This window comes from Poecilia reticulata, linkage group LG5 (assembly GCF_000633615.1).
Source record: "Poecilia reticulata strain Guanapo linkage group LG5, Guppy_female_1.0+MT, whole genome shotgun sequence".
NCBI classification, from domain to species: Eukaryota; Metazoa; Chordata; class Actinopteri; order Cyprinodontiformes; family Poeciliidae; genus Poecilia; species Poecilia reticulata.
Window position 1 is genome coordinate 20853177 of NC_024335.1, and position 23278 is coordinate 20876454.

The window sequence follows — 23278 nt, forward strand, 5'->3', positions numbered from 1 at the left end:
ACAATTAATCTAGAAACTTATTTTTACTTGTAGTTTTGGTTTCAACCTCAGACAAACTTGAGCGAAGCTTACTGCTGCCACCTCCAGGCTGCTACATAGACATGGTGTCCAACGTCTGTTCTGTTTTCCAGATGGAGTCTCATCAGACTTGACATATTTTTTTCAATATTGGTGGATGTATTTGTTGCCAAATTCAAGCAGGCTATAATGTCTAAGTTCTAATTAATGCTCATATAAAGGACAGAACCTCATAATCAGGTATTCTTACATCAAATACAGGGCAGTCCTGGACTGAAACCTTTTGGAAGCTGCAAAAGAAATGATATTGGGGTGGAGGCTCATCTTTCAGCCAGACAACAACACTCAGCAAGCAGCTAGAGCTTCTACAGAATTGTTTATCTCTGTCTGTTTGTGTGTTAGAATGGCCCAAAGTCCAGATTTAAAACACTCGCCATCCTCACTGTTTGCAATGATTCCTCACTTTTGTTGTAAGACACGATTATAAAATACTTCATGTTGGTCCATCTCTTAACATTTATTAAGGTTTGTGGTTGTGATATTAGGGTTCTGTTTAGGTTAGTTATTATGAGAAAATGTGGAAAATATCTGAATGAACATTTGAGGAAAATAAGGTGTTATACGCCTCCAAGTCAGCAGGTGGCAGAAGTTCATTTACGGACTTTGTGAAATCGAAGAGACGCAACATCTAACTTCACTTGTGCTGTTTCCACGTGTGAGCCGTTCAGTCACATTGGCAGATCAACAGCGACACAATGAAAAGACCAAGTAAGTGTATTTACATACAGTAAATGGTCCACGAAGAGCAGCTTTTTAATGTTTTAATGGACCGGGTTGTCCATTTTGTTCACTGGGGTCAGGTTACATGAGCTTTTTCTAAGACTAATCGAGGTTTAACCGAGCTAACGAAGCTTTCATTCTCTTCAGAGTTAAGGAAAGCAAGTAAAAGGGTATCCTGCTCCAAACGTTATAAAATACAGAAGAAGGTGAGTGGCTTTTTGTCGTATATCAGTGTTTTTACGTTACTACCTTTATAGATAAAATATCTTTGAACTACATTTCTTGCATGTTTGCCATAGTACATCATTACGATACGTTTTTTTTTTTTTTTTGCATGCTTATGTACACAAATTACATCGCTGCTTCTCCCACAATAACCTTAGTAATATTCCGCTCTGATCTCAGGTTCGGGAGCATAACAGAAAGTTAAAAAAAGAGGCTAAAAAGAAAGGATTGAAGAAGCATGTAAAGAAGGATCCCGGAGTGCCCAACAGCGCCCCCTTCAAGGAGGAGGTCCTCAGAGAGGCAGAGCAAAGGAGGCTGCAGGTGGGCTGGCATCCGAATAGCTTAGTTTAGATGGGTGTAAAAAGTATTTAGCAATGATTTCTTTTTTTCTGGCTGTTGGTAGTTAGTTTCCATGTGCATATGTATTTTTTGAAAAACTTGCTTCTTTTTTTTTTTTAGATTGAAGAAGAGAAAGAAAGGAAACGACAAGCCAAAAAGGAAGAGCGGGCCCAGAAAAGGAAAAAAGAGAAGGAAGCCGCTGTTAAAGAAGCAGAACCAAGCGCCAAGAAGGCCCGAACGGTAAAAGTCCACCTCAGTGGGCATTTCTGAGATAATTTAATCTGATGGGGACCGTTTATGTTTTAGTAACTGGATTACCTCATCAGTAGCCAGTACTGAAACACCACTCCATTTTTTATTTTTTATTTTTAATTGTTGTTTTACAAAGCAAATTATTAAATGCAAATGCTGCAGTTTTTTCATGTCTGAAATAAGCAATAATACAAATATATTTTTGTTTGTAGGTAATTTTTTTTGTTTTGTTTTTACGGCAAGATAAATGATTATGGTGTCTGTCTCCATCTGTTTGCATAGGACACCACAGAAAGTAATTCAGTGAAACGTTTAGCACCGAACAAGAACTCAAAGCAGCACCTCTGCAGTGAACTAAACAAGGTATACCTGCACCCTTACAGTGAGGTCTGGTACAATACACTTCAGCTTTACTCACAAAGTCACCTCTTGCAGGTAATAGATGCGTCTGATGTTGTAATCGAAGTCCTTGATGCTCGGGATCCTCTGGGATGCAGGTGCCCACAATTGGAGGAGGCTGTGCTACTGGGGGGCAAAAAGAAATTACTTTTTGTGTTGACCAAAATAGGTAAATGGAAATGAGAAGCTGTCAGCTGAACCGAGAAAATAAAACTTTATTTGCTCTTAACATGATTTGATTTTCATGTTTTGTTTTTGTTTTTTTGTCTTTTTTTTCTGCTGCAGATCTTGTACCAAAGGAAAATGTAGAGAAGTGGATCGAATGTTTACAAAGGGAGTTTCCAGTTGTGGCATTCAAAGCTTCAACACAAATGCGGGACAAAACTGTGGTAAGATGTGATTTTCAACATTTAAAAAACATTTTACCCATTTCGATAACATCTGTCTTAGATTTGCTACCTCACAAATTGAGTCTAATATTTTACAATCAAAAAAATTGATTTTTGAGTTAATGACAGAGTCCAAAATTGACTACAAAGTCAGGAATCAAAAAAGGAGCCATTTCACTGCTTTAGTTTAACAATTGGATCTTGGTTTTTTTTATCTGTGTTCTAGTTTAGACGTCTGCATTGAAGCGGCTATCTTATCATTTGTAGGAACAGAAATTCTTAAAGATTACAAACTGTACTTTAAAGAACCCACATTTAGGTTTTAGTTATCTAAAAAAAAAAAAAACAGACATTATAAACTTTAGGAGATGTAAATTTGCCTAACTGCAATCTACAGATTCTTACCTTTGTTATAAAGTTTCCAAAACCTGCCTTCATCCTCTAGTGTTCTGAAACAGAAGTTAAAGGCTCAAACGGATAAAATGGAGCAACTTTATTGCAATACATTCAGCCTTCCTGGCTGCTACTGTGTCATTTTAATTCATGTAAAATATCTAAGATTGGTATAAATTAGTTTCCTGTGGAAGACGACTCCTACTCATACCTGGAGGCAGAACGAACAGTCGATCTCTCTGTAGAAAATGGTTTCCTTTCTAAATGGCTAAGAACGTCTTGTCTTTATGTGGAGGACTGAGAAAGTTGAACAGCTTGCCCAGTGCTGTTCTGACTGGTTATAACCTCCGAGAATAACCAACAAACGGCACAGTTTAGTCCCTGTATCAGGAGGGACCATGTGTGCTTTTGTGGAACATTTGCATAAAAAAAATATCTGTTGTGGTGGGTGTGAGCTCTGTCTACCTTTCAATGTGTCTAGGCTAACTGAGTCGATCACGTTGTGCTCTTTGTTCATCAGAAAACCAAAAGGAAAAGAGTTGTGCCCTCCAACGAAGTCCTGGACAGGTCCAAAGGAGCAGCGTGTTTTGGCAGCGAGTGTCTCGCCGAGCTACTGTCGGCTTATGCCGCTAAGACGCAGAGCGAAGCCGCACTCAAAGTGGGCGTTGTTGGTAAGTTTATTCGAATCGGTCACTTTGCTTGCTTAATATTATAAAATGTATCAATTCCTATCCTTTTTATGAACTTTTTTTTTCTTCCTCCCAGGCTTTCCTAATGTAGGGAAGAGCAGCCTGATTAACAACTTGAAAGGGATGATGGCATGCCATGTTGGTATTGCAAAAGGCACCACAAAGTAAGCAAAGAAAAAATGTTTGTGGCTAAAACATCTTGCCTCCAAAACATTGTTCATAATTCAACATCCTCTTTCCTGCACGTCAGAACCGTGCAGGAGGTGCACATGTCCAAGACCGTGAAGCTAATGGACAGCCCGGGCGTCGTCGCTTCGCCATCCAACCCAGCAGCCTCCATGGCCCTGAGGAGCCTGCAGGTGGAGGAGGGTCAGCAGACGGTGCTGGATGCCGTAAACACGTTGCTCAAGCAGTGTGATAAGTCGCAGGTACTGGCTGTTGCAGTCAGAGAGAATGTGAGAAGGAACTGCTAAACTATTTTTGCTAACTTTTATCTTCTTGTCTCAGGTCATGCTTCAGTACACCGTCCCAGACTTCAGGAGTTCCCTGGAGTTCTTGACCTTGTTGGCCAAAAAGCGAGGCTTCCTGCAGAAAGGCGGCGTTCCAAACATGGAGCAAGCAGCAAACACTTTCCTTACCGACTGGACAGGGTGAGCGTCGTTTTTGTTGGTGTTTCGTAAAAGCGGGTAGCTGTGTTGTTTTGGAAATGAGGAAAAAGTGCAATTCTTGAGTTCTCTATGAAGACTTCTAATCCAACTCTGATCCAAACCCTTTAGCTGGAGCAAGTGTTTGGCTTTTGTGTCATTTAAATTACACAAATTAAATGTTTTATTGCCCCCCCCCCCTAGAGCCAAATTAAGCTACCACTGTAAAGTGCCAGGTAACTACAGCCTCCCAAACTACATGACTGAGGAAGTGGTCGCTGAGATGCAGAACGGCTGGGATCTAGCCAAAGTGAAGGCAGGCAACATGGAAATTCTGAAAGGTATAAATGTTACAGCTGAGTTTACACATTTAGAAGCTTGTGAGCAATTTTTTGTAACATGAAAAAAATGTGAAAGTTTGAAATGGTACGATTACGTCTGTAAGGTGCTGTACCTTTCGTCCAATTTTATATCTTTATCCCTAAAAAAATATCTTCCACAGGTTTAAAATTTCCAAACCTGGCTAGCAGCATTGGCTTCGTCTCCAGAGGGCCGACTGCAGGTCTGCTGACGGTGGCCGCCGTCCCTGAAGAGCGACCACCTGCAGAGAGGGAGGCGCAGCGCAACAGTGAGAATGACATGGTAATGATGCATAGAAATGCACTTGCATGGCATTTGTTTTAACTTCTGGAAATGAGGATAAAAATGCAAGTCTTGATTTCTTTTATGAAGACTTCTAATCCAACTCTGATCCCGATGACTGATTTTAATCACCGTGTCTCTTAGAGCACTTGGATACAAACAAATAAATAAAACTTCTGTCTGCTTTTCTTGCAGCCTGGAGAAACAGAGGAGTTGCATGAAACGGAGGAACTTGAGAAGCTGCAGAAAACAGTCAAAGGTATTTTTATTTTTTGCATAGATTTTTATCGGTTTAAATATGTGCTAATAAATAAGCATGGTAATGTTTTGCCTTTTTATTGCAGATAAACCCAGTAAGGTTCATTTCCAGCCTGTCCCTGTCGACATCAGCCTCTCTACCGTTTATACAGATGATGCTTACGACTTCAACACTGATTTTAAATGAACTCTCCCCTTGATTCATGGACTCTTTTCACCACCCAGAGCTGGAACTACTCATGACGGAGAACAGCTTTGTGTTTTTGTTTTTGATCCCCGGTTGTTAACTAAACCATGTAAATGGCACAGATACCCATAAACTAGCCAGGCTACTGCCATAAAGTAGTGTGGAAACAAACTGCTGATTGGTCAGATTATATTACACATGGATGGAAACACGTGGTGTGCACAGAAATGAATCCCTGCATCTTTACTCCTATTTTATCTTTTCATCAGACCTGAGTTGTCTTAACTTCCAGACATTGTCCACCTGATTCCACATTGAAGTGTTGGCTGAACCAAAACACGGAGAATTGTTTTCAGTGATTACTGCTTTAAACTTTGCTCCATTGTTTGCCAGCTGATCCCATTAGGACTTGCATTGAGCTGTAGAAAACAAAACAGGGAGTTACAGTGGTGAGAACTGTATCGTGTTATGGAAATATGGTCTTTAAAAAGGCTGAGTCACTTCCAGGAATGTGGTTACATTTGCTTATCCTGCTGTTTGACGTCACTATTATTAGGCCAGGTGCTCTGAAACTCCTGCTTGTACTCAAACCTAAAGAACGGTGAAACGTACCTCCACTCATGGATGTAATTTAACCCTCAGATAGGTTTTTCCCCCTTAAATCTACCTATCCACCCTTACCAATCAAGATAATTTGATACCTATGTGACTGACTTTCTTATTAAGCAGTTGTGTATATACTTGATTGTGACTGGAGGTTATTTGCAGAATCTTAATCTATAACCGTGTATATAGATATGCACCTACAAACTATTAAATCAAAAGTAGAATGTGTCCTTTTTTTCCTTAAACAATGTTTACATTTTTCCCCTATAAAAGTAGTAATTTCACATTTTAGGAAACAGCAAATATACTTTATTGGTATTGTACGAAACACAGAACCGCAAACTACTTAAAAAGCAAACGAGGCATGCAGTATTTGTGCAAATGCCAAGGCAATGCAGAGGTTAGTGGTCTGTTTATCATTAAAAATCCACAGTGTAACAAGGAATGTTAGTGTTCAGTTTTACACTAGCGTAGTTGGGCAGGGGGGAAGTTTGAGGTTGTATTTAAAGTGGTCAACTTGAGGTTTTTAAATACTGGTTAAAAAAAAAGGTTGGATAAATCTTGTGTGCAAAAAAAAAAAATCCTAAAGTATTTTAAGCACTGACAGCCATTAGGAGAGTTAGCACACATATATACACACTGGCCACTATATCATTACTGCTCTGTAAACAGAAAAATCCTTTATCTTACTCTAAGCTATCATTTAGCAACAGTTAAGCTTTTATTAAGGCCATAATTAAGCAATTACAATAAATGACCATTTCTCTTGGCAGCCTTCCAGCAGTTTAACAAGTATAAAAAAATGTAATCTTAAATTTAGACAGTACTGCTTTTGTTTAGTACATTTTAAGCTTTGAGTTTAACTTCTGTGTCGAAGCTAAACTGAGGACCAACAGATATGACTGGCTTTAAATAAGCAGCTGCATGTGGTTCATCTGGTGGAATAGGGTTCCTACTAATTAGGAATGCAAAATATTAACCCTCTGATGCTTGAATTATGAATCCCCGAGTCAAAATTTTTTAAAAATCTGTTTTTACTCTTTGGGGCATTAAAAAAAATATGAACTTTTTTTTTCAAACATTTTTTTCAGGAAGTTACAGAAATGTCTACTACAGTGGACTGCATGCGCTTCAGCACTCAGAACAGTATGAACTTAACTGAAGAATAATTTAATCTGAGCTTGATCATATATCCATGACCACTTAGTCCATTGTGGGCTTTGAAAAGCACTTGAACATACTTTCATACACTCTTAACATCCTATAGCCCTTCTGTTTAGTCTAAACCAAGAGAACAATCTTCATCAAACACCTGCATCTCCAAAACTTCTCTTCTAACTTCTTTCCTAACTAATTTTTCTAACTCCTAGGCTACATGAAAATTGGAAAAGCATCCAGGGCACAGTGCCATATGGCACTGCATGCAGATGTATTTGGTCTTCCTTGTGCATGCAGCATCGTGGCATCTGCATTTTTGACTTGGGTGAGCTCGGGCAAGTGATTTCCTGCGCTGAACCCGACTTCACTGGGTACTTTCGTCACTGCTCTGCACTTTGCTGGAGGTGGGGCTCCACTGGGTCTTCCTCTTCTGTTTTGCTGAACGGAGCCAGAATTTATCAGTGCACGGGCCACAGAAGCTTTGAAGATGAGGAGATTCATCTTTTCCAATCCTGGTGGAGTCGCCAGGCATTTACAACAGTCGCATCCAAAAAATGAAAACACTCTGATGTACCACCACTTGTTTCTACGTCTGTGGGGATACGTTGCCACACACTGGTCAACAAGACTTGGACTTTCCATACATATTTGCGGGGTTGAGTGCGGGCATGGCCCTTGTGAACATTTCACTGAGTTGGTACCATGTGGACATTTTCCTCAGCTCCCTCATCTTGCTGACCTCCCTCTGCAACCTGTCCATCATCCTGGCCCTCATCATCTTGACTTTCAGCATCCTGACTGTCTGCATCTCCTTTCATTATCCGTATCTCCTAAATTTCTAGTGTTCTCTGGTAGCCACTCCTCATCACTGCTGTCACTATACTCATCATCAGAGGAGTCGGAGGGAATTTCCTTGACTATTCTATAGTGTTCCTTATTCTTTGCTGCACTTGTGGTCTAAAAGTATGAGAAAATTATAATTTTACTAACACAAACTACAACTGATCTGCATAAAAAAGCCTATTTTTTAAAACTAACTTATAGATATACTCAAAATGAATTAAATTACAAGCAAAACAGTTACAATGAAAGATAAATCAACTACATGACTTATGTTAAAAATATAGTCAGCGATGCATGATGTCCACTGTGTTGGACACATGGTTAATCACAATTTCCTACTTATGTGAAATAAAAATTTCCAAACTAAGTTAATAATATTGTTACTTAGATATTCCTGCATGTGAGCATACTTTTTTTTACCTCTAGGATTTTCCTAGAATAGAAGGATTGAGAGGATATTCCAGGAGTGGTCATCGAGTGTGTCTGTCTGCCAGCCATCTTGGACTCCGACGGCACTAACTTGTAGTTACAACAACTTGCCACCGAATTAACCTCAATGGAGGGGAGCAGTAGAGAGCATCCTAAGGACTGATATGCTATTCCACCATAGAAACCACTGCATTTAGGAAACAATGACTTTTAAACAGCTGTCCACTGTAGTGACCGCTATGCACCAGAGGGTAAAAGAATATAAATATGTTGAAAATGGTAATAGCTTCATTTTAGTGCACTTGTGAGGCAGTAACTGATCTGTGTGAGTCACAGCACCTAAAACACAACTCTGAAGCTCATGTGGCCATGGGATTCCTAAAGAAAAAGAATAAATCAACGGTCAAATATGGTCTCAAAAGGCCTGAGAAACTAAAACATTATGTAATGTTGTATCATATGATTGATGATGCATTATATCTGGTAAAAGAAACTAAGGGCAAGTTGGAGTCATTGCAAGGAAAACATTTAGTAAAAACAGGCATCTGTGTTCAAGATAACGTCGGAGTGAAGAGGGTCCACAAATCCAGAGGATGGCGAATAAGACTGCTGGTTGCTTAGTTCCTGAGGTGAAAGGAGCCACACTGTGTTCCACCAGGGACTGCGTTGGTCCAAAGGTCTCCGAAGAGTAATTTTTCAGTCTGCGTGTTTTCGCACGGGATGAAACTTCCCTGTGGGATCAGGGATGAACCACTGGTCCCACACGTCGGAGAAGGACGTTGTCCTCCCCCAGGGCTTATAATGTCCATTCCAGTGCAGCAGTTTAGCAGTCCTCACATACTGGGGAGAGTAGCGATTTCCAGCGCCTGTGATGCCTGAGAAGTTGGGATTTTTACATTTATTAAGAGTTAGCCTTTAGAATTACTGGAAAGTCACAATGTTGATTATTTCAGTGTTTACCCCCATCCACATGAGAGCAGCTATTTTTGAGTACGAGTGAAGGAAATATCACAACTGAGCAATGTAAAGGTGTCTTGCTGTAAATTTCAAGTGCAGTTATCCCCCTTTTTAGAGGTTCCTCTTCCCAAATGCATTAGAATTATAAATAAAAAGTAATTGATACCGCCAATTTAACATGTGTGAGGAAAGTATGGTACGAATGCTGCCTCTGATATGTTCTTGGTGCCATAAAACCAGCTTTTCTTTAGTTTGTCTCTCTACTTAAGACCAGAGTTATTCATAACCATTTTACAGATGCCAGATTTAGGTTTTATAGCAACATATTAATTTTACCAGCATGTCTGTTATAACTGGCAGCGATATACTATCTTTTTGGAGTGGCACAGCCAGAGACACGACTCTAATCTGACAGAGGGCCCTAAAGATTAGGGTGATGGAAAAAGGAGGCCTTCTGACTACAAATCGTCAAAATACTACTAGAAACAAGTATAAGCTGGTCAGCAAACATTACGGTTTGATTACTACGAAACCAGTAAAGATCTTTTTTTTCCCCACCAATTAACAAAGAGTTAGAAACAACACTCAGAAATTAACCAGTAACTCACCCAGGTGTCTCACATGCCACATTGGGTTGATGGGGGAGTGACGTTTATAAAAGACGATGAGAAGCGGAGGAGTTGTAATGCTTTCTGCGAGCGTGTTACTGTACAGATCCTCCCTGTTACGAAAATGGGAACAAAAATGATTAAATGCCTTTGCTACAACTATTTCTATTTCTGCGGAAGCGTCTTCTCTTAAGCCCATCATTCAGCTTGTGTGTGTGGGCTCACTGAGAGTTGCGCTCCATCCATTTCTCCAGCTGCTGGGTGACGTTTTGGTTCTTCCACTCGGTCAGATTTGCAACAATGACTCCCGGATTAAAGGAGCACGTGTTGGCCTTCATCCCCAGCTTTTTAATAGCCTCCTTTTTAAAGTCCAGGAAACCCATGTAGTTGTTCTGCAGGAAAGGATTAGCTGTTTAATACTGCATCTGTATGTTTCAGTTCCTTATATTAAGCAGCACAAATGACAAGTAGCTGAGATGGAAACGCCACCTGATTTCCAGCTGCTCGAACGATGCCCTTAGCAGAAGCTGAGTCACAATCATCAGAGAAGGCGGCTGCATGTCCCGGTTTCAGGTTGATTTCATAAAGCTCTTGAATGTCCCCTGATAGCCAAAAGCAACAAATAAATAAACCTCCTTTTTTGACTTTAATCGCTGCATGACGTCAAACAGACCTGATTTGATTTATTATGGGTTCGTTCTTACCTTGTACAACAACGTCATCATCGAGATAAATCGCCTTCTCTACCTCTGGTATGTACATGGGCAGATAAAACCTGGCAAAAGTCAACTAACACACACACATCATAAAATTTTTAATACATAAACAGCAGCTGTAACATGTATTCTGAGTCAGAATTGCAGTATTATCAGTCGTCTTACTGGTTTTGTAGCTTCCAGCATTTTAGGATCTTTTGATATCTTCCCGTTCAGAAGCTCTGGTTGGAAGATAACTATTTTATATTTGACATTTTTTAATGTTGTCTTACTTATCCACGCCCTGTTGGTAAAACAAAAAAGATCATTTTTAATTCACTTAAGATGACAGAGAATTCAGCGCCGGCTGAAGAAGAACAAATTTACTTTAGGTGATCAACTGTATCATTCAGGGTCACAATAGTGAAGGCCACATTGGCTTTGCTGTTCCGGGAGACGCTGTTCATCGCAACGATCACGGCCCCAAGCCTGTCCTCTGTGGCAGTGATGAGGACAGGGATCTCGTCTCTTTTCCTTTCCGTCTTCTGCCTGACACCAGGAGACAACTCCGCCTCGAAAGGAAGAATCTGTCCGGCATCTGGATTGGGGCATGTTAACCGCACAGCACTTACAGTCGTTTTGTTGCACCAAAACACTCTGATGTGACAAGACTACATCAGTGCGTGTAAACTTCGGCTCAGAAACGTACCTGGGTTTTCTCTGTCCAAGAAGTCACTGAGATTCAGGAGGTTTCGATGAACTATGATCAGTATGGCCACGGCCAGGAGAACGAGAAGGACTCCATTCACTGTGGAGCACATTAGATGGAGCTGTTAGATGGAAGAGGCTGAAGTTTAACATACAGAACTTTCCCTTATTTTGTTATGTTGCAACCACAAACTTCAATGTGTGGGACTTTACCAACATTTTTTTTCCCACGAATAAATTATGTGCTTTTCTTATTTACCTAATCTCTCTCTCTCTCTCTCTCTCTCTCTCTCTCTCTGTCTCTCTCTCTCTGTCTCTCTCTCTCTGTCTCTCTCTCTCTCTCTCTCTCTCTCTCTCTCTCTGTCTCTCTCTGTCTCTCTCTCCACACACAAAATCCAAGACAATACTTTGCAGAACCACCTTTCACCAAAATTACAGCAACAAGTCTGTTTGGGTAACATTACACATCTTCAGACTAAAACATTTGCCTATTTCTCTTTTCAAAGATACCTTTAGTTCAGTCGGATCAGTTGATGTCTAGCCTGATGTCTGTGCTTTGGCTGAGTTCCATCCCATTAACTTTAGGAAAGCATCCCCACAGCATTACACAGCCACCACCATGTTTCCAGCTAGGGCATAGCATTTTGCATTATCACTGATCTGTCTTGTCTTTACGATGCTGTTTTTAAATCAGTGTTCTCTGACAAACCTCTGAAGCTTTCACAGAAGAGCACAGGTGAATTATTAGGGCATCAGGTTATAGGGTAACAAAATTAGAGAGGTAAATACAAATGCATATATTATTTTCCTTTAATTTCACAAATATATACTATTTTGTGCTGCTCTAGCAAAAACAAATCAAATCCCATTAAAATACACTAATGCTTGTAGTTGCCTCAGCGTATGGAAAAGTACTTTTGCGAGGCACTCACGTGGACACTTGACTTGATGGGAGGAGTACATTTTCCCCACAACATCCATGTTAATTACAGTCAATTTCACGTTTGTTATTAGTGCAATTAATCACTGATTATCTTAATGTGTGGAAAGGTAAGACATAATTGTTAATGCAACTTTCTTACCTCTCCTTAGTGTCATGGCAGCCGCCGCATCAGTCCTTCCAGCACTACGACAAGAATTAAAAACCAAGAAAATACAAATAGAACCGAAGCTGGTTTAAGTGATGCCCACGGTGGGCTGAGTTCCCCCTAGACCGTTAACGTCGCGACGCCGCTCTGTGATAATGGCATAGACACCAAAAGGTTCTGCTGGGGGTGAATTATGCGCTCAGATTCAAGACGCCTACATGCAAGGTGCAGTTTTTAGGAAAAACACTCATATGTGACGAATTCACATTGAAGCCAAACTGCCAACTCAACATCAACAAGTTTGTCCCGTCCGCTATCACGACTGCACGCAGCTTTAGGCGTTTAGGATATGCCTGATTGAAAATCTCCATTATCTGGGCGTTTCGAGTACGCAAAAGGTTTCGATTAAGGTTAGTAAGAAAATTTTAAATATTCTAAAAGTATTATTTTGTAAAAATGCATAGCCAATTTAACAGTTATGATGGGGGAACTTCAAATTTACGTAAGGCACCTTTGTAGATAGCTTGCAAATTTTCTAGACTTTGAAGCGAGGGTTAACAAAACCCAAAGCGTTTTGAGGAATCCACATGATATATGAATCTGAGGACCTGCGCTTTTCTGTTCAGTTAGGCACCCGTATTACGTCAGCAGGTCCTTCCTCACAATACAACGTAGCTTTTAAAAGCGGAAGTAAGCTTGCTTGACTCTAACCAAAACCAAACATATTTCCGTTTAGATAGCTCATTTCAAGTGTAAAAATGCTGTCTGTATTTAAGTCCATTCCTACGCACATGGTGAGAAGTAATTACCTAATTTGTTGAGAAACTGTAAATTTAGTTACCTTAAATAATGCAGATGATTTTATTCACGAAACGTTAGCTTTCTGTCGTTTTGATTACTTCGGTAACGGATGCTAACCAAAGCCATGTTTTATTCTACACAGAAAAAAATAAAATAGCATTTCTGACTTGGATTCAACATTTCAAGTTGATAAAAGCGTAGCATTAACTAAATAATCCTCTCTGTCAAACAATGATTTTAAAAAGTAGTTCAAAGTTTCCCTGAGTTTGCAGATGTAGCATATCCAGTTGAAGAACCTCTGCAGACATCTTTTGCTAACGGACTTTATTATAATGACTTAATTTATTGTATCTCCCTCTTGTTCTGCAGGACTACAAGGGCCAGAAGCTGGCTGAGCAGATTTTCCAAGGAATTATACTCATCTCTGCGGTAAATAATTTAATGACAAATGTTAAAGTATTTCAGTTCTATAACTTGAAAGATTTATAAATATTCGATACACACAAAATGATATATCTCAAATTCTCATTTTCGTTTGTTGTGCTTTTACGCACAGACTTCTTGGTCAGTGCTCCTTTTGCATGAATTACCCCATCAATGCAGTATGCAATGGAGATATCAGCCTGTGGCTCTGCCGAGGTGTTGAGAGGTGTTAGTTCTTCATTGTTGGACCTGGTGACTCATCCTTCTCATCCTCACTGTTCTGTGCACAGGGGTTTAGGGTAAAGTAAGCATGCTGACTAGGTATTACAGTTATATAATATATATACAGTTTGGAGGTGCAGATTGGATAGAAAATGAAATCAGCACCTCAGTTGTGGGGAAATGTAAAGTGCTCTAAAATTAACTTTTTCAACAGTTCTAATCTTTGGACAACCAACAAGTCACATTTGTTAGACATTTATTGGTCTCATTAAATTTAGTAACTTTCTGACTTTATTAGCTACAAGCCACAATAACATAAATACTCAAAATGTCTGCCTGTAGTGTTTGGTTAGTAAATGTAATCAGTTTCACTTTTTGATCTGACTTACAGAAATTAACAGACATTTTGGATTTTATTCCAATTTGCTGAGGGGCATCTGTTTTCTAAAGCTGTTTGCTAAAAAATTGTCCATCGCTAACCCTTTTCCAGTCAACAAGTTTAGAACTTTTACTTGTGTCAGCAACCGAAGGTGATATACTTTCATTCAAATCATAAATACTTTTGCTTAAATACTAATATAACAAAAATAATCTGCATTTTCATGCGGATTGTGGCTATGACAAGGCTGCTTTGAAGACAACTGGGAAATATTTGGCAAAACCTGTACCACGTTGACTTAACACGAGGACAGACAAATTGTCTGGCACGGATGGCAGTTCAAGTGGTCAAGCATCCTCCCGGCAGTCCTGCTGTACTGATATGGTTTGGATTTTCTTCTCAGGTGATCGGATTCGTGTATGGGCTGATTATTCAGCAGTTTGGCTGGACAGTGTACATTGTATTGGCTGGATTTGCTGTGTCTTGCCTGGTGAGTTTTTTTTTTTTTTAAATATTCATTGGCTAGTGTCTTGTGTCACATCGAGCCCTTTTTATACCACCCTGTAAACATCTGTCACGTTGTTTCCGTCCCCTCTAGTTGACCCTGCCTCCATGGCCGATGTACAGACGGAATCCTCTGCCCTGGCAGCCGGTGGCACCAGAAGCCAGCGGAGAGCCCACCCAGAAACCCCAGGAAAGCATCAAGAGAAAGAAGCATAAATAAATCCTGTTCATTTTTTTTTATATATAGAAAAGTGAAGTTTGTCCTACAATTCACATTCACAGCAAATAACGGTATAAGTAGGTCAATTCTGTGCATTTAAAAAAATAAAAAGTTAAATCCGGTGCTGTCTGTTTGATTTGATGTGAAATTTCAATTTACGTTTTTCTGCACTCAGTGAAATCTCTTAAACCCTAAACATGTTATTTATCTGCTATAAAAATTGTGCAATTCTTGAATTTTAATAAACCGAGAAGCAAAAAACAAAGGCTTTCCATTTTAGTTTTATTAAAAATCACTCATGTTAATAATCTACAATAAATCTATTTTACATTATTTTGTGTCGAGAAGAAAATTAGTCAACAGAAGTTACGTCAAAGGTGTTGCGGACAGCACAAGAAAGAAGGTGTGAAGGATCATAAATACATGAAACTCCTTAAATGGAAGCTTTAAAACGACTCAAATGTTTGCATAGATGTCCTCAACTTTATAGGATCAATTTCACATCCAGTGTCATGTGGTAAGATGCAGAAATAAGTGATTTACATAATTGTTTGTACCATTTTGTCCAGACATGTACATATGTGTCAATTCTTTCACATAAAACTTGTTCATATCACAATGTTTACCTCGAGACAAATTTCAGCTTGTAAAATGTTTGCGTTAAAGACCAAACTTCCTCTGTACCTCGATAAATGGAAGAGTGCTTGATTTGACTGACTGAAGTGACAATTTGGAAAAGCATTTTTTTCTTTTTTTTCCAAATTGTGTGTATTCTCGTTGTTTCAGTGCTCTTCATATCTTGACGGCAATATCCTCGAAAAACTTCAACTGCCTCACCATGACGGCGTAAGCTTGGTACTTCTCGTCTCCCATCTGGTCGCGAAGGCACAGCTGCAAACAAAATGAAGGCAGCCGAGCTTAGGCTGGAATTATGAACAGGCTTAAATCATTTTTTAAAAATGAGTTAATATGAACTGAAGTTAGTCTTTATTAGATTTAGTTCAGTAAATTGAAACCTGTTAATTTGCAATTGTCACAAAAAATACAGAATGTTTAATTTTTAAAATTAAAAGAAGGAAATAACTGGTATTAGGAAGAAAAAAAAAGTACTAATTAAGATGAAAACATAATGTTGGTTCCCATTTATTTAAGAGATTTTACATTAGGTTCTGTTCTACTCACTTCTCTTTTGACCTCATCTTCCTCCTCCATGACTTCAAGCACTTTATCCAAAAGCTTAACACCCAGACCTTTCACCACATCCGTTCTCAGACGCTCTATTGCTCTCCTGACCTTGGCTGGACCGGACGTGGCGCCTTCTACAGAAACAGAGCTGTTAAACTCGAGTCGGTCAGAGAGTCGCTGCCTGCTTTACGAAGCTGGGATTAAACCGAAGTATCTAACCTGTTGGGATTTCCCCAAGAGACAGGCTCCCTGCCTCTTCTCTGGTTTTCCCATGAAGCACCAGGGTGTCCCTGTACCTGCGATTCAGCTTGAATTCTGGCATCGCGCTCGAGTCCAGTCGGCCTTTTCCCAACTCACGCCCAGCGTCTCCAACATCCATCCTCAAAGTCTGAGTCATCATGTGGACCAAATCATGCATGTCGTTGGATTCTGTCTTTCTGCTCGTACACAGAGCACATTTATGCACAGGTTAACGTGTTTCAGTATAAAACTCAAAGGATAAAGTGCTAGTAATTACAAAGACGACTGCTGAGACACTTGACTCGTCCTCACCGTTCCCTGCAGTCTCCCTCTGAGCGCTCTGTGGAACTTGTGGATGAGCTGTACTCGTCTTCGTCTGACCTTTGCTCCATCAGTCTGTCCTGTTGTGATGTAAGAAAAACAACTCTTGTGAAAGAAAGATTTTAATAAGCTACTAAATGTTGCTGTTTCTAAACTTCAGAAATTCTAAAATTCAGTTTAAGAAAAAGATAAAGAGTATCTGCACCTTACTGCCGGAGTCTGTGACGGAGTATGAAGCAGATCGAGTGACGGGGGCGTTGTGTCGCTCGGCTTTGGTGGAGGCAACATCATACGACGCCCTTCGCACAGCACTCGGACCTGAGCAACAGGGAAAACAACCAAATAGGATTTTCCTTGCAATTACAACACTTAACATTTAGGTGACATTGTTCAGGATCATAACTATTTGTAGTTTGGCTTTAGATGGTTTTTTATTTTTAATTGATTTCTCTTCACAACAACAAAGACCTATTTGAATTTTCTCTGTCTTTTTTTTTTTTTTTAACACCAAGTACTGATGATTTTTGGAGGCATTACCTGGTTGACTTGCGCCATCCTGGGATTGCCTCAGGCGTCTTCTCTCTCTGGCGGTCAGAGGACGCTCCTAATAAATAAAATTGCTCTCAATTAGGCTGATATATGAATGAGTTTATTTGAAATGTATAACGAAGCGTGATTAGAAACTGAATAATAAACACAGAAACCCCAAAGTCAGAAAGCACATATCTAATTAAAAGTTATATAACCAAACTAGACGTGGATTAAATTTACTTAAAAAAAATTATCACCAGATCATTTTTTTTAAATTGTAGTTCTTTTACTGCTACAACACTGAAAATATATGTATAAACAAAAAATTTAATAAATGTAAACGATACCTTTGTTTGATTTATGTTTTAGATTTTAAATCCACTTTTTAAGAACTTCTAATGACTTGTTGGATTACATAACATCATGCAATGAAATACTAATGATAATTAAAAAAAAAAAAATAATAAAAAAAAAAAAAAAAAAAAAAAAAAATAATAATAATAATAATAATAATAATAATAATAATAATAAAAGATTTTCAAAAACAAAAAGTCATTTTTGGGTAAAGTGCTTGAAAATAGATCCCAAAATTCTTTTAAAAAGGTGACGATGAATATAACAAAGACAAACTGATCAATACAAAGCTTTAGGGTTTGATTTAACTCCAAATAACTAAATAAAGCTGCAGGGAGTTAAAGTGTTGCTCTCACTTGTGGTAAAGGCAACAATCCATCCTTAGATGAGCTAACAGACGTGGAGGCTGCAGCCGCATCCTCCCTCTTGCTCTCCACGGTCTTCTTAATCCTCCTCTTCCTCTCCACGGCCGCCGCCTCTGTGGGAGGACGAGGTAAAGGCCTCGAAGCTGCCAACTTGAATTAACAAGAAGCAAAAGAAAATCCAACATTAATGCTAATTACAGTCATACTGGCCTTCATGTTTGCTCGCTGCAGTTTCAGAGTCACTTGTCGAAAAAGGAAAAAATATTACCCCGTCGATGGATTAAAACTAAAAACGAACCACACATTACTTCTATATTATTGCAAAGTCATATTAAAAGTTCAATTATATATAAATTGTATAAATGTTCAACGCTAGTTAGTACTAGTAGTCATGTTTACCTGTTTATGCCCCCCTTTAGTCGGATCAAAAAGCATCCCCCTGTGTTGCTCTGATCCTGAAGGCTCAGAAAAGATCTGGGGATTTTGGCAAACGGTAGCTGGGTCTCGTTTAATCCAGAGAGAAGACGATTCTTCCTCAACAGGCTCCTAAACAGACACAACACAAATCTTCCAACACCACTAAGTAAAGATTTGCATCCTCTGTGCACATTGGTACTAGCTTTTTTTAAAAACCTATCCAGATTTATTTTTGGGGAAACGGTACGGGAGGTTCGTCGCTTACCACCGCTGGACGCTCCAACAACTTTTCCGTCGTTTCAAGGCTGTGCTGAAAAGACATAAGGAGTCCTATGAAAAGTAGACATTTAAAAAAAAACAATAAAAACATTGATTCTACCTTCTTTAAAAACTTACATCAACGTTTGGCATGTGTAGATGCACTGGAGTCCCCTTCATTAACGTCACAGTGTCATTGTTACCGTCTGCACTTACATCCACTTTCACGTTTTCTGCGTTTGAGTTCAGTTCAGCCTCTCGCAGTAACTCGCCGGTGTCATCCCCGATGTCCACATGCGAGTCCTGGTTCTCCACAGAGACGGGGGAACATTTACCACTTGGGTTCGGCTGGATATCTGACAGCCCGTCGGAAGCCGTCCTCTCCTCTTCTCCCCTGGCACAAACACCTGACTCAGCTCTGAGAGCGAGATTCACAGGAGGAGGAGGTGAGGGATCTGGTTTCCGCCTCGCTTTTCTGTCTTTGCATACGATGCGAGTCCCAGGCTCCCTCCGTGACTCGACAGACGGGGGCCTTTGCACCTGGTTTTTCATCACACCGTCACTCAGCTGCAACGGGATATCAATATTAATGCTGCTGATGGTTGCCAGGGGAGAGATGCCGGCTTTGAGAATATCAACTGTTGGGGGTATAGCTTGCGACGGAAGGGCCGGAGGGAAATCTGCAAAGCCGTTCTGGATTTTATGCTCCCACGATTTGTCTTCTCTCTAGAATTAAAGAGAAAAGATTCCATAAAATAAAATAAAGTTCTTTTTTTTTTCCACACTTCAAATTTTCTTTTTAAATAGAGAGGCTTCCAAGTTAGTAAAGGATTATCTTGTCAGATTTTGCGTCAAGATTTCTTCACAGACTCAATTTTCAAAGACAGTCCAAGCAAGTACAAAAGCAATTTAGGTAGTTGTTTCTTTCTTATGGTTAAATGACGATGGAAGGTTGGCAAGGCAACATAATCCAAAAGTTTGGTAAAGAGCAAAAATGAATTAAATGAAAAGGTTTCAAATAAAAAAATAATAATAAAAATGATGTCATAAAATCAAATCACTACATATGTTTGAGGAAAAACTCGAGATGTGAAATTTTGAAGATAATCTGAAATCAATCAAATAAAGAAAAGGACTTGGGTCCACCGTCGACTAACCAGAGGAATCAGTGGACTGTTAAAAGACACAATTGATAAAGGTGTAAATGGGAGAAAAACAATCATTAAATGACACAAAATGTTACAAAGAGATTTCAACAACTCAGAAGAGCCTTGGCGTAAACAATCGACGCACCTGCTTCGCCTGGGCAACGGTGTCGGCGTTTGGACTTGGAGGAAGCTTCTGAGGTTTTGGGTGACGCGACGCACCAGACGACCCACTGCTGGGACTGCAGTCTCCTGGTCCAACCGCAGCTTTTTTTCTCGACTTGGCCGTTTTTCTGGAAAAACGAGAACCGAGACATACACTGAGAGAAACTCAATCAGTCAATTGCATTTTATGCACAGATTACTTTTCGCATATCAACATTTTCTTTTTCCCCTTCTTGGCAGCTCATGTGTCCAATACATCCACCTGTCCTTCTCTGCCCTTCTTTTTCTCCAAACTGCTCAACTCATGCTCCATCGCTATTCCTGAATATTTTTGCTCGCGCCAAAGAAAATGTTAACATTTCCAGAGCTTCCTACACTTTAGATGTTGCCTGAAAGTTAACCAAGAAAGACATCTGACATGAATAACGCTTACTCTTTGGTGGCCTCAAGGAACATGGCAATCTGTCGCTTTATGTAGGGCTGCCGGAGGATATGCTTGACATCCGGTCTGTCTTCGGGTTTCTTACAAAGCATGCTCTTGATCAGCTCTCCGAGATGGGGGTGGTACTGACTCGGCATCGGTGGCAACTAGAGAGCAAAATTATAAATAAAAAAAAAAAAGCAATAATCTGTGGATGGAGTTTAAATGATTTCACAATAAAATAACCTCGCCTGACAAAATCTAAAATGACAAAACTCAATCCGGCAGATTTATCTGCAGAGAGGTCCCAAAAGAACAACAAAAAAACCTATCTGTAATTAATTAAGATTAATATAATAAAATGACATTAATCTTGCAACTTATCTAAAGGATAAAAAGGATAAAACCAACCTTTCCCTCTACAATGCGATAAACCAGTGAGTTCATGTCTTTGGCGTTGAAGGCGTGTTTCAACGTGGACATCTCATACACACAGCAGCCCAGGGCCCAGACATCTGACTGGAGACAGCAGAATTTGTGATTTTTTTTTTTTTTACCAAGACAGGAATACATTTGATGCTTGACTGAAAACAATGATGTAAACTAAGAAAGAAAGTCAGAAAGAAGCACTGAAAGAAAGAGAGAAATGAAGAAAAGCTGCGTTCAGCAATGAAATAAAAAGCAGACAATATATTCATTCTGACCTCCAATTTCTTAACTTTTATAGATTAACTAAATGAAATTTTCATCTGAAGAAGAAGCAACTGAATTTATTTAATCAATTGTTAGTGGAAACAAGCTCCTTTATTTACTGGGAGCAGGAAACCATAATACCTTGTGGTTGTAGGGTTTATTAGAAAAGAGCTCTGGACTCATATAGTACGGGGTCCCAATGAGAGTGCTGGCCATGTCATTCTGGTTCTCCAAAACACGTGCAATACCCAGGTCTCCAACTTTGATGATGTTGGTTTTGGTCAGGAAGATATTCTGCGTTTTAAGGTCCCGGTGAAGAATATTCCTCTCGTGGAGGTACTGGAAAGAAAAATAAATCACAACTATGACTTCCCTGATTCCCAAAAGCGACTCAGCCCAATCCACTTTTTCAGCCAAGTGTGCCAATATGTTGTACCTGAAGTGCCATGGCTATCTGGACAAACCACTCTACGACCTGCCTCTCCACCAGCAGTTCCCCTTTCTGCTGTTTGAGTCTGTGATAGAGGTCCCCGCCCTCACAGAAACCCATCACGATATACAGCTGACGGTCGTCTCCTTCCCACGACTCCCTGTAAGTCACAATGTTGGGATGTCGCAGTCGGGACAGAAGCTGGGCCTCCTGCTCCGCGGCACGGCGTTCCCGTTTGGACGATGTGGTTAAATTCAGCTTCTTTATCACATACTAAAGGAAAACACAAAGCATAAACACACAGTGCCAACATACACTTCTTTGCCAAAGCAGTCATTCCTCTTTACCTTTATCCACTTTATGATATTTCACAACCTCAGTTGCATCTTTTGGTGATTTTATATGGCGGACCAACACAAACTAGTGCATAATTGTGCAATGGGAAGCAAAATTAGAGCAAAGGGGGCAGAATACAAATGTGGGCAACGCTTTAAAGAATTTACATCATTATGTAACCTCACAGTTATGCACAACTTATTCATCTAACAGATAAGGTCTAATCTAACAAAATCCACTGACGTTTGTGACAAAATATGGAAAGGGTTCAAAGAACATGAGTTCTTTTGGAAGCCACAAATCAATCTGAGGAAGATCGTGTAACCATCATACAATTATTTTTCTCATCATGTCCAGCTCATTAGCATTATTTAATCAAGTGCCAAATTTCAGAACCGTTTCAAATAGCTATATACAAGTAATACAGAAAGTGTTCTCGTTTATAAATCCATTTTTATATTGAGTATTTGGATGGAGAAATAAGATGCTACTCTAAAACTATCTTTTGCTACACTAAAAAAAAATAAAAAATAAAAAAATCTCAGCAAATCTCTTATGTTTAAACCGACTTTAAGGTAACTTCACAATGTTTTGGCGTGATCACTACAAAAGCATGGCATTTTAAAACATATTTTAGCATTAACTGTTTTTTTTTTAAGATTTGTTTCTCACCTGTTTTCGGTCCGTCTTGTGCTTCACCAAGTTCACCTCTCCGTAGCTTCCTTTCCCAACGACCCTGATGAAATTATAGTTATTCATCATCGGTCAAAAGCCCAGCCAGCGCTAGACGACGCTCCCAGAGAGAGTACAGCTGCTACTTCGTCCCATAGCTCGACAGAGCTCTCCACACAAACAACAGAAAAATCTGTTCGGAAAACTTCGAGTTAGCTTCGGAGGCAGCGATGAGATTTTTTTTTTTTTTTTTTGAAAAGACAGGAAATCAGAAGCTGTGGATAGTTTGTCATCACTAGGCAACTGAGACTGAGAGTTGGGGGGGTCAAATCCAATGTTTACCAGCAGCGCCATCTAGAGGCTGGAGTGCAACATTTACCGTAAAAGGTTGATTAGAGAGCAACTTCTTGTCTTCGATAATATTTACATGCAGTATATGCCTGATAATCAGACTGACATTTTTATTAGTCAAGTAGATAAGCTACGCCTTCACCATTAAGATCATATGTGAGGAGAAATCTTTGTTAAGTGCACAGAATAAACAAAAAACAGGCTCCTTCAAAGAAATAATGCTCAAGCAATGTCATGCAGATATGTCCTATTGTGACTGTTATAAATCTTTTTAAAATATATATTTTAACATATATTGACATCCAAAATGAAGTTACAATGAGAGACAAGATGGCATCGAGTGTATTGAAACCCCCTAAACTCTGGCCAGCTTCTTCGGGATGATTTACAGTGTTAGTTTTTCACGTTGCATTCCACATGTGTCAAACAGCTAAATTATGGTCTCATATGACCAATGGACATTCATTCACGTGTTTGAAGTTTCCTCTATAAGGTTTGCAGAAAACTTTTAACAAATAAAAACCTCAATTGTAGAAGC

At 39.5% G+C, this 23278-nt stretch overlaps 4 protein-coding genes across 4 annotated transcripts; 2 read left to right on the plus strand and 2 right to left on the minus strand.

Moving 5' to 3' along the window:
• gnl3 (G protein nucleolar 3) lies at nt 1–6049 on the plus strand. Its single transcript, XM_008409291.2, has 16 exons — nt 1–258; nt 651–786; nt 946–1004; nt 1204–1344; nt 1483–1602; nt 1897–1977; nt 2050–2182; nt 2299–2402; nt 3316–3466; nt 3561–3648; nt 3735–3912; nt 3992–4134; nt 4333–4469; nt 4631–4770; nt 4966–5029; nt 5115–6049. The coding sequence occupies exons 2-16, from the start codon at nt 774–776 to the stop codon at nt 5213–5215; spliced, it is 1653 nt and encodes a 550-aa protein (XP_008407513.1). The 5' UTR covers nt 1–258; nt 651–773; the 3' UTR covers nt 5216–6049.
• Nucleotides 6050–6902: 853 nt separating this feature from the next.
• On the minus strand, nt 6903–12767 carry glt8d1 (glycosyltransferase 8 domain containing 1). The gene is made up of 9 exons (XM_008409289.2): nt 12302–12767; nt 11221–11319; nt 10899–11109; nt 10698–10815; nt 10521–10605; nt 10306–10418; nt 10042–10208; nt 9817–9929; nt 6903–9126 (listed from the first exon to the last, which is right to left on the minus strand). The coding sequence occupies exons 1-9, from the start codon at nt 12315–12317 to the stop codon at nt 8948–8950; spliced, it is 1101 nt and encodes a 366-aa protein (XP_008407511.1). The 5' UTR covers nt 12318–12767; the 3' UTR covers nt 6903–8947.
• Nucleotides 12768–12950: 183 nt separating this feature from the next.
• Nucleotides 12951–14977, plus strand: spcs1 (signal peptidase complex subunit 1). The gene is made up of 4 exons (XM_008409290.2): nt 12951–13101; nt 13478–13537; nt 14536–14622; nt 14731–14977. Exons 1-4 carry the CDS (start codon nt 13066–13068, stop codon nt 14854–14856), a joined length of 309 nt encoding a protein of 102 aa, XP_008407512.1. The 5' UTR covers nt 12951–13065; the 3' UTR covers nt 14857–14977.
• Nucleotides 14978–15066: 89 nt separating this feature from the next.
• Nucleotides 15067–22677, minus strand: nek4 (NIMA-related kinase 4). The gene is made up of 16 exons (XM_008409288.2): nt 22390–22677; nt 21388–21654; nt 21093–21290; nt 20670–20777; nt 20271–20425; nt 19821–19965; nt 18666–19253; nt 18535–18579; nt 18252–18398; nt 17844–18002; nt 17140–17206; nt 16808–16920; nt 16594–16682; nt 16261–16478; nt 16039–16175; nt 15067–15747 (listed from the first exon to the last, which is right to left on the minus strand). The coding sequence occupies exons 1-16, from the start codon at nt 22477–22479 to the stop codon at nt 15649–15651; spliced, it is 2625 nt and encodes an 874-aa protein (XP_008407510.1). The 5' UTR covers nt 22480–22677; the 3' UTR covers nt 15067–15648.
• Between the last annotated feature and the right edge of the window lie 601 nt (nt 22678–23278).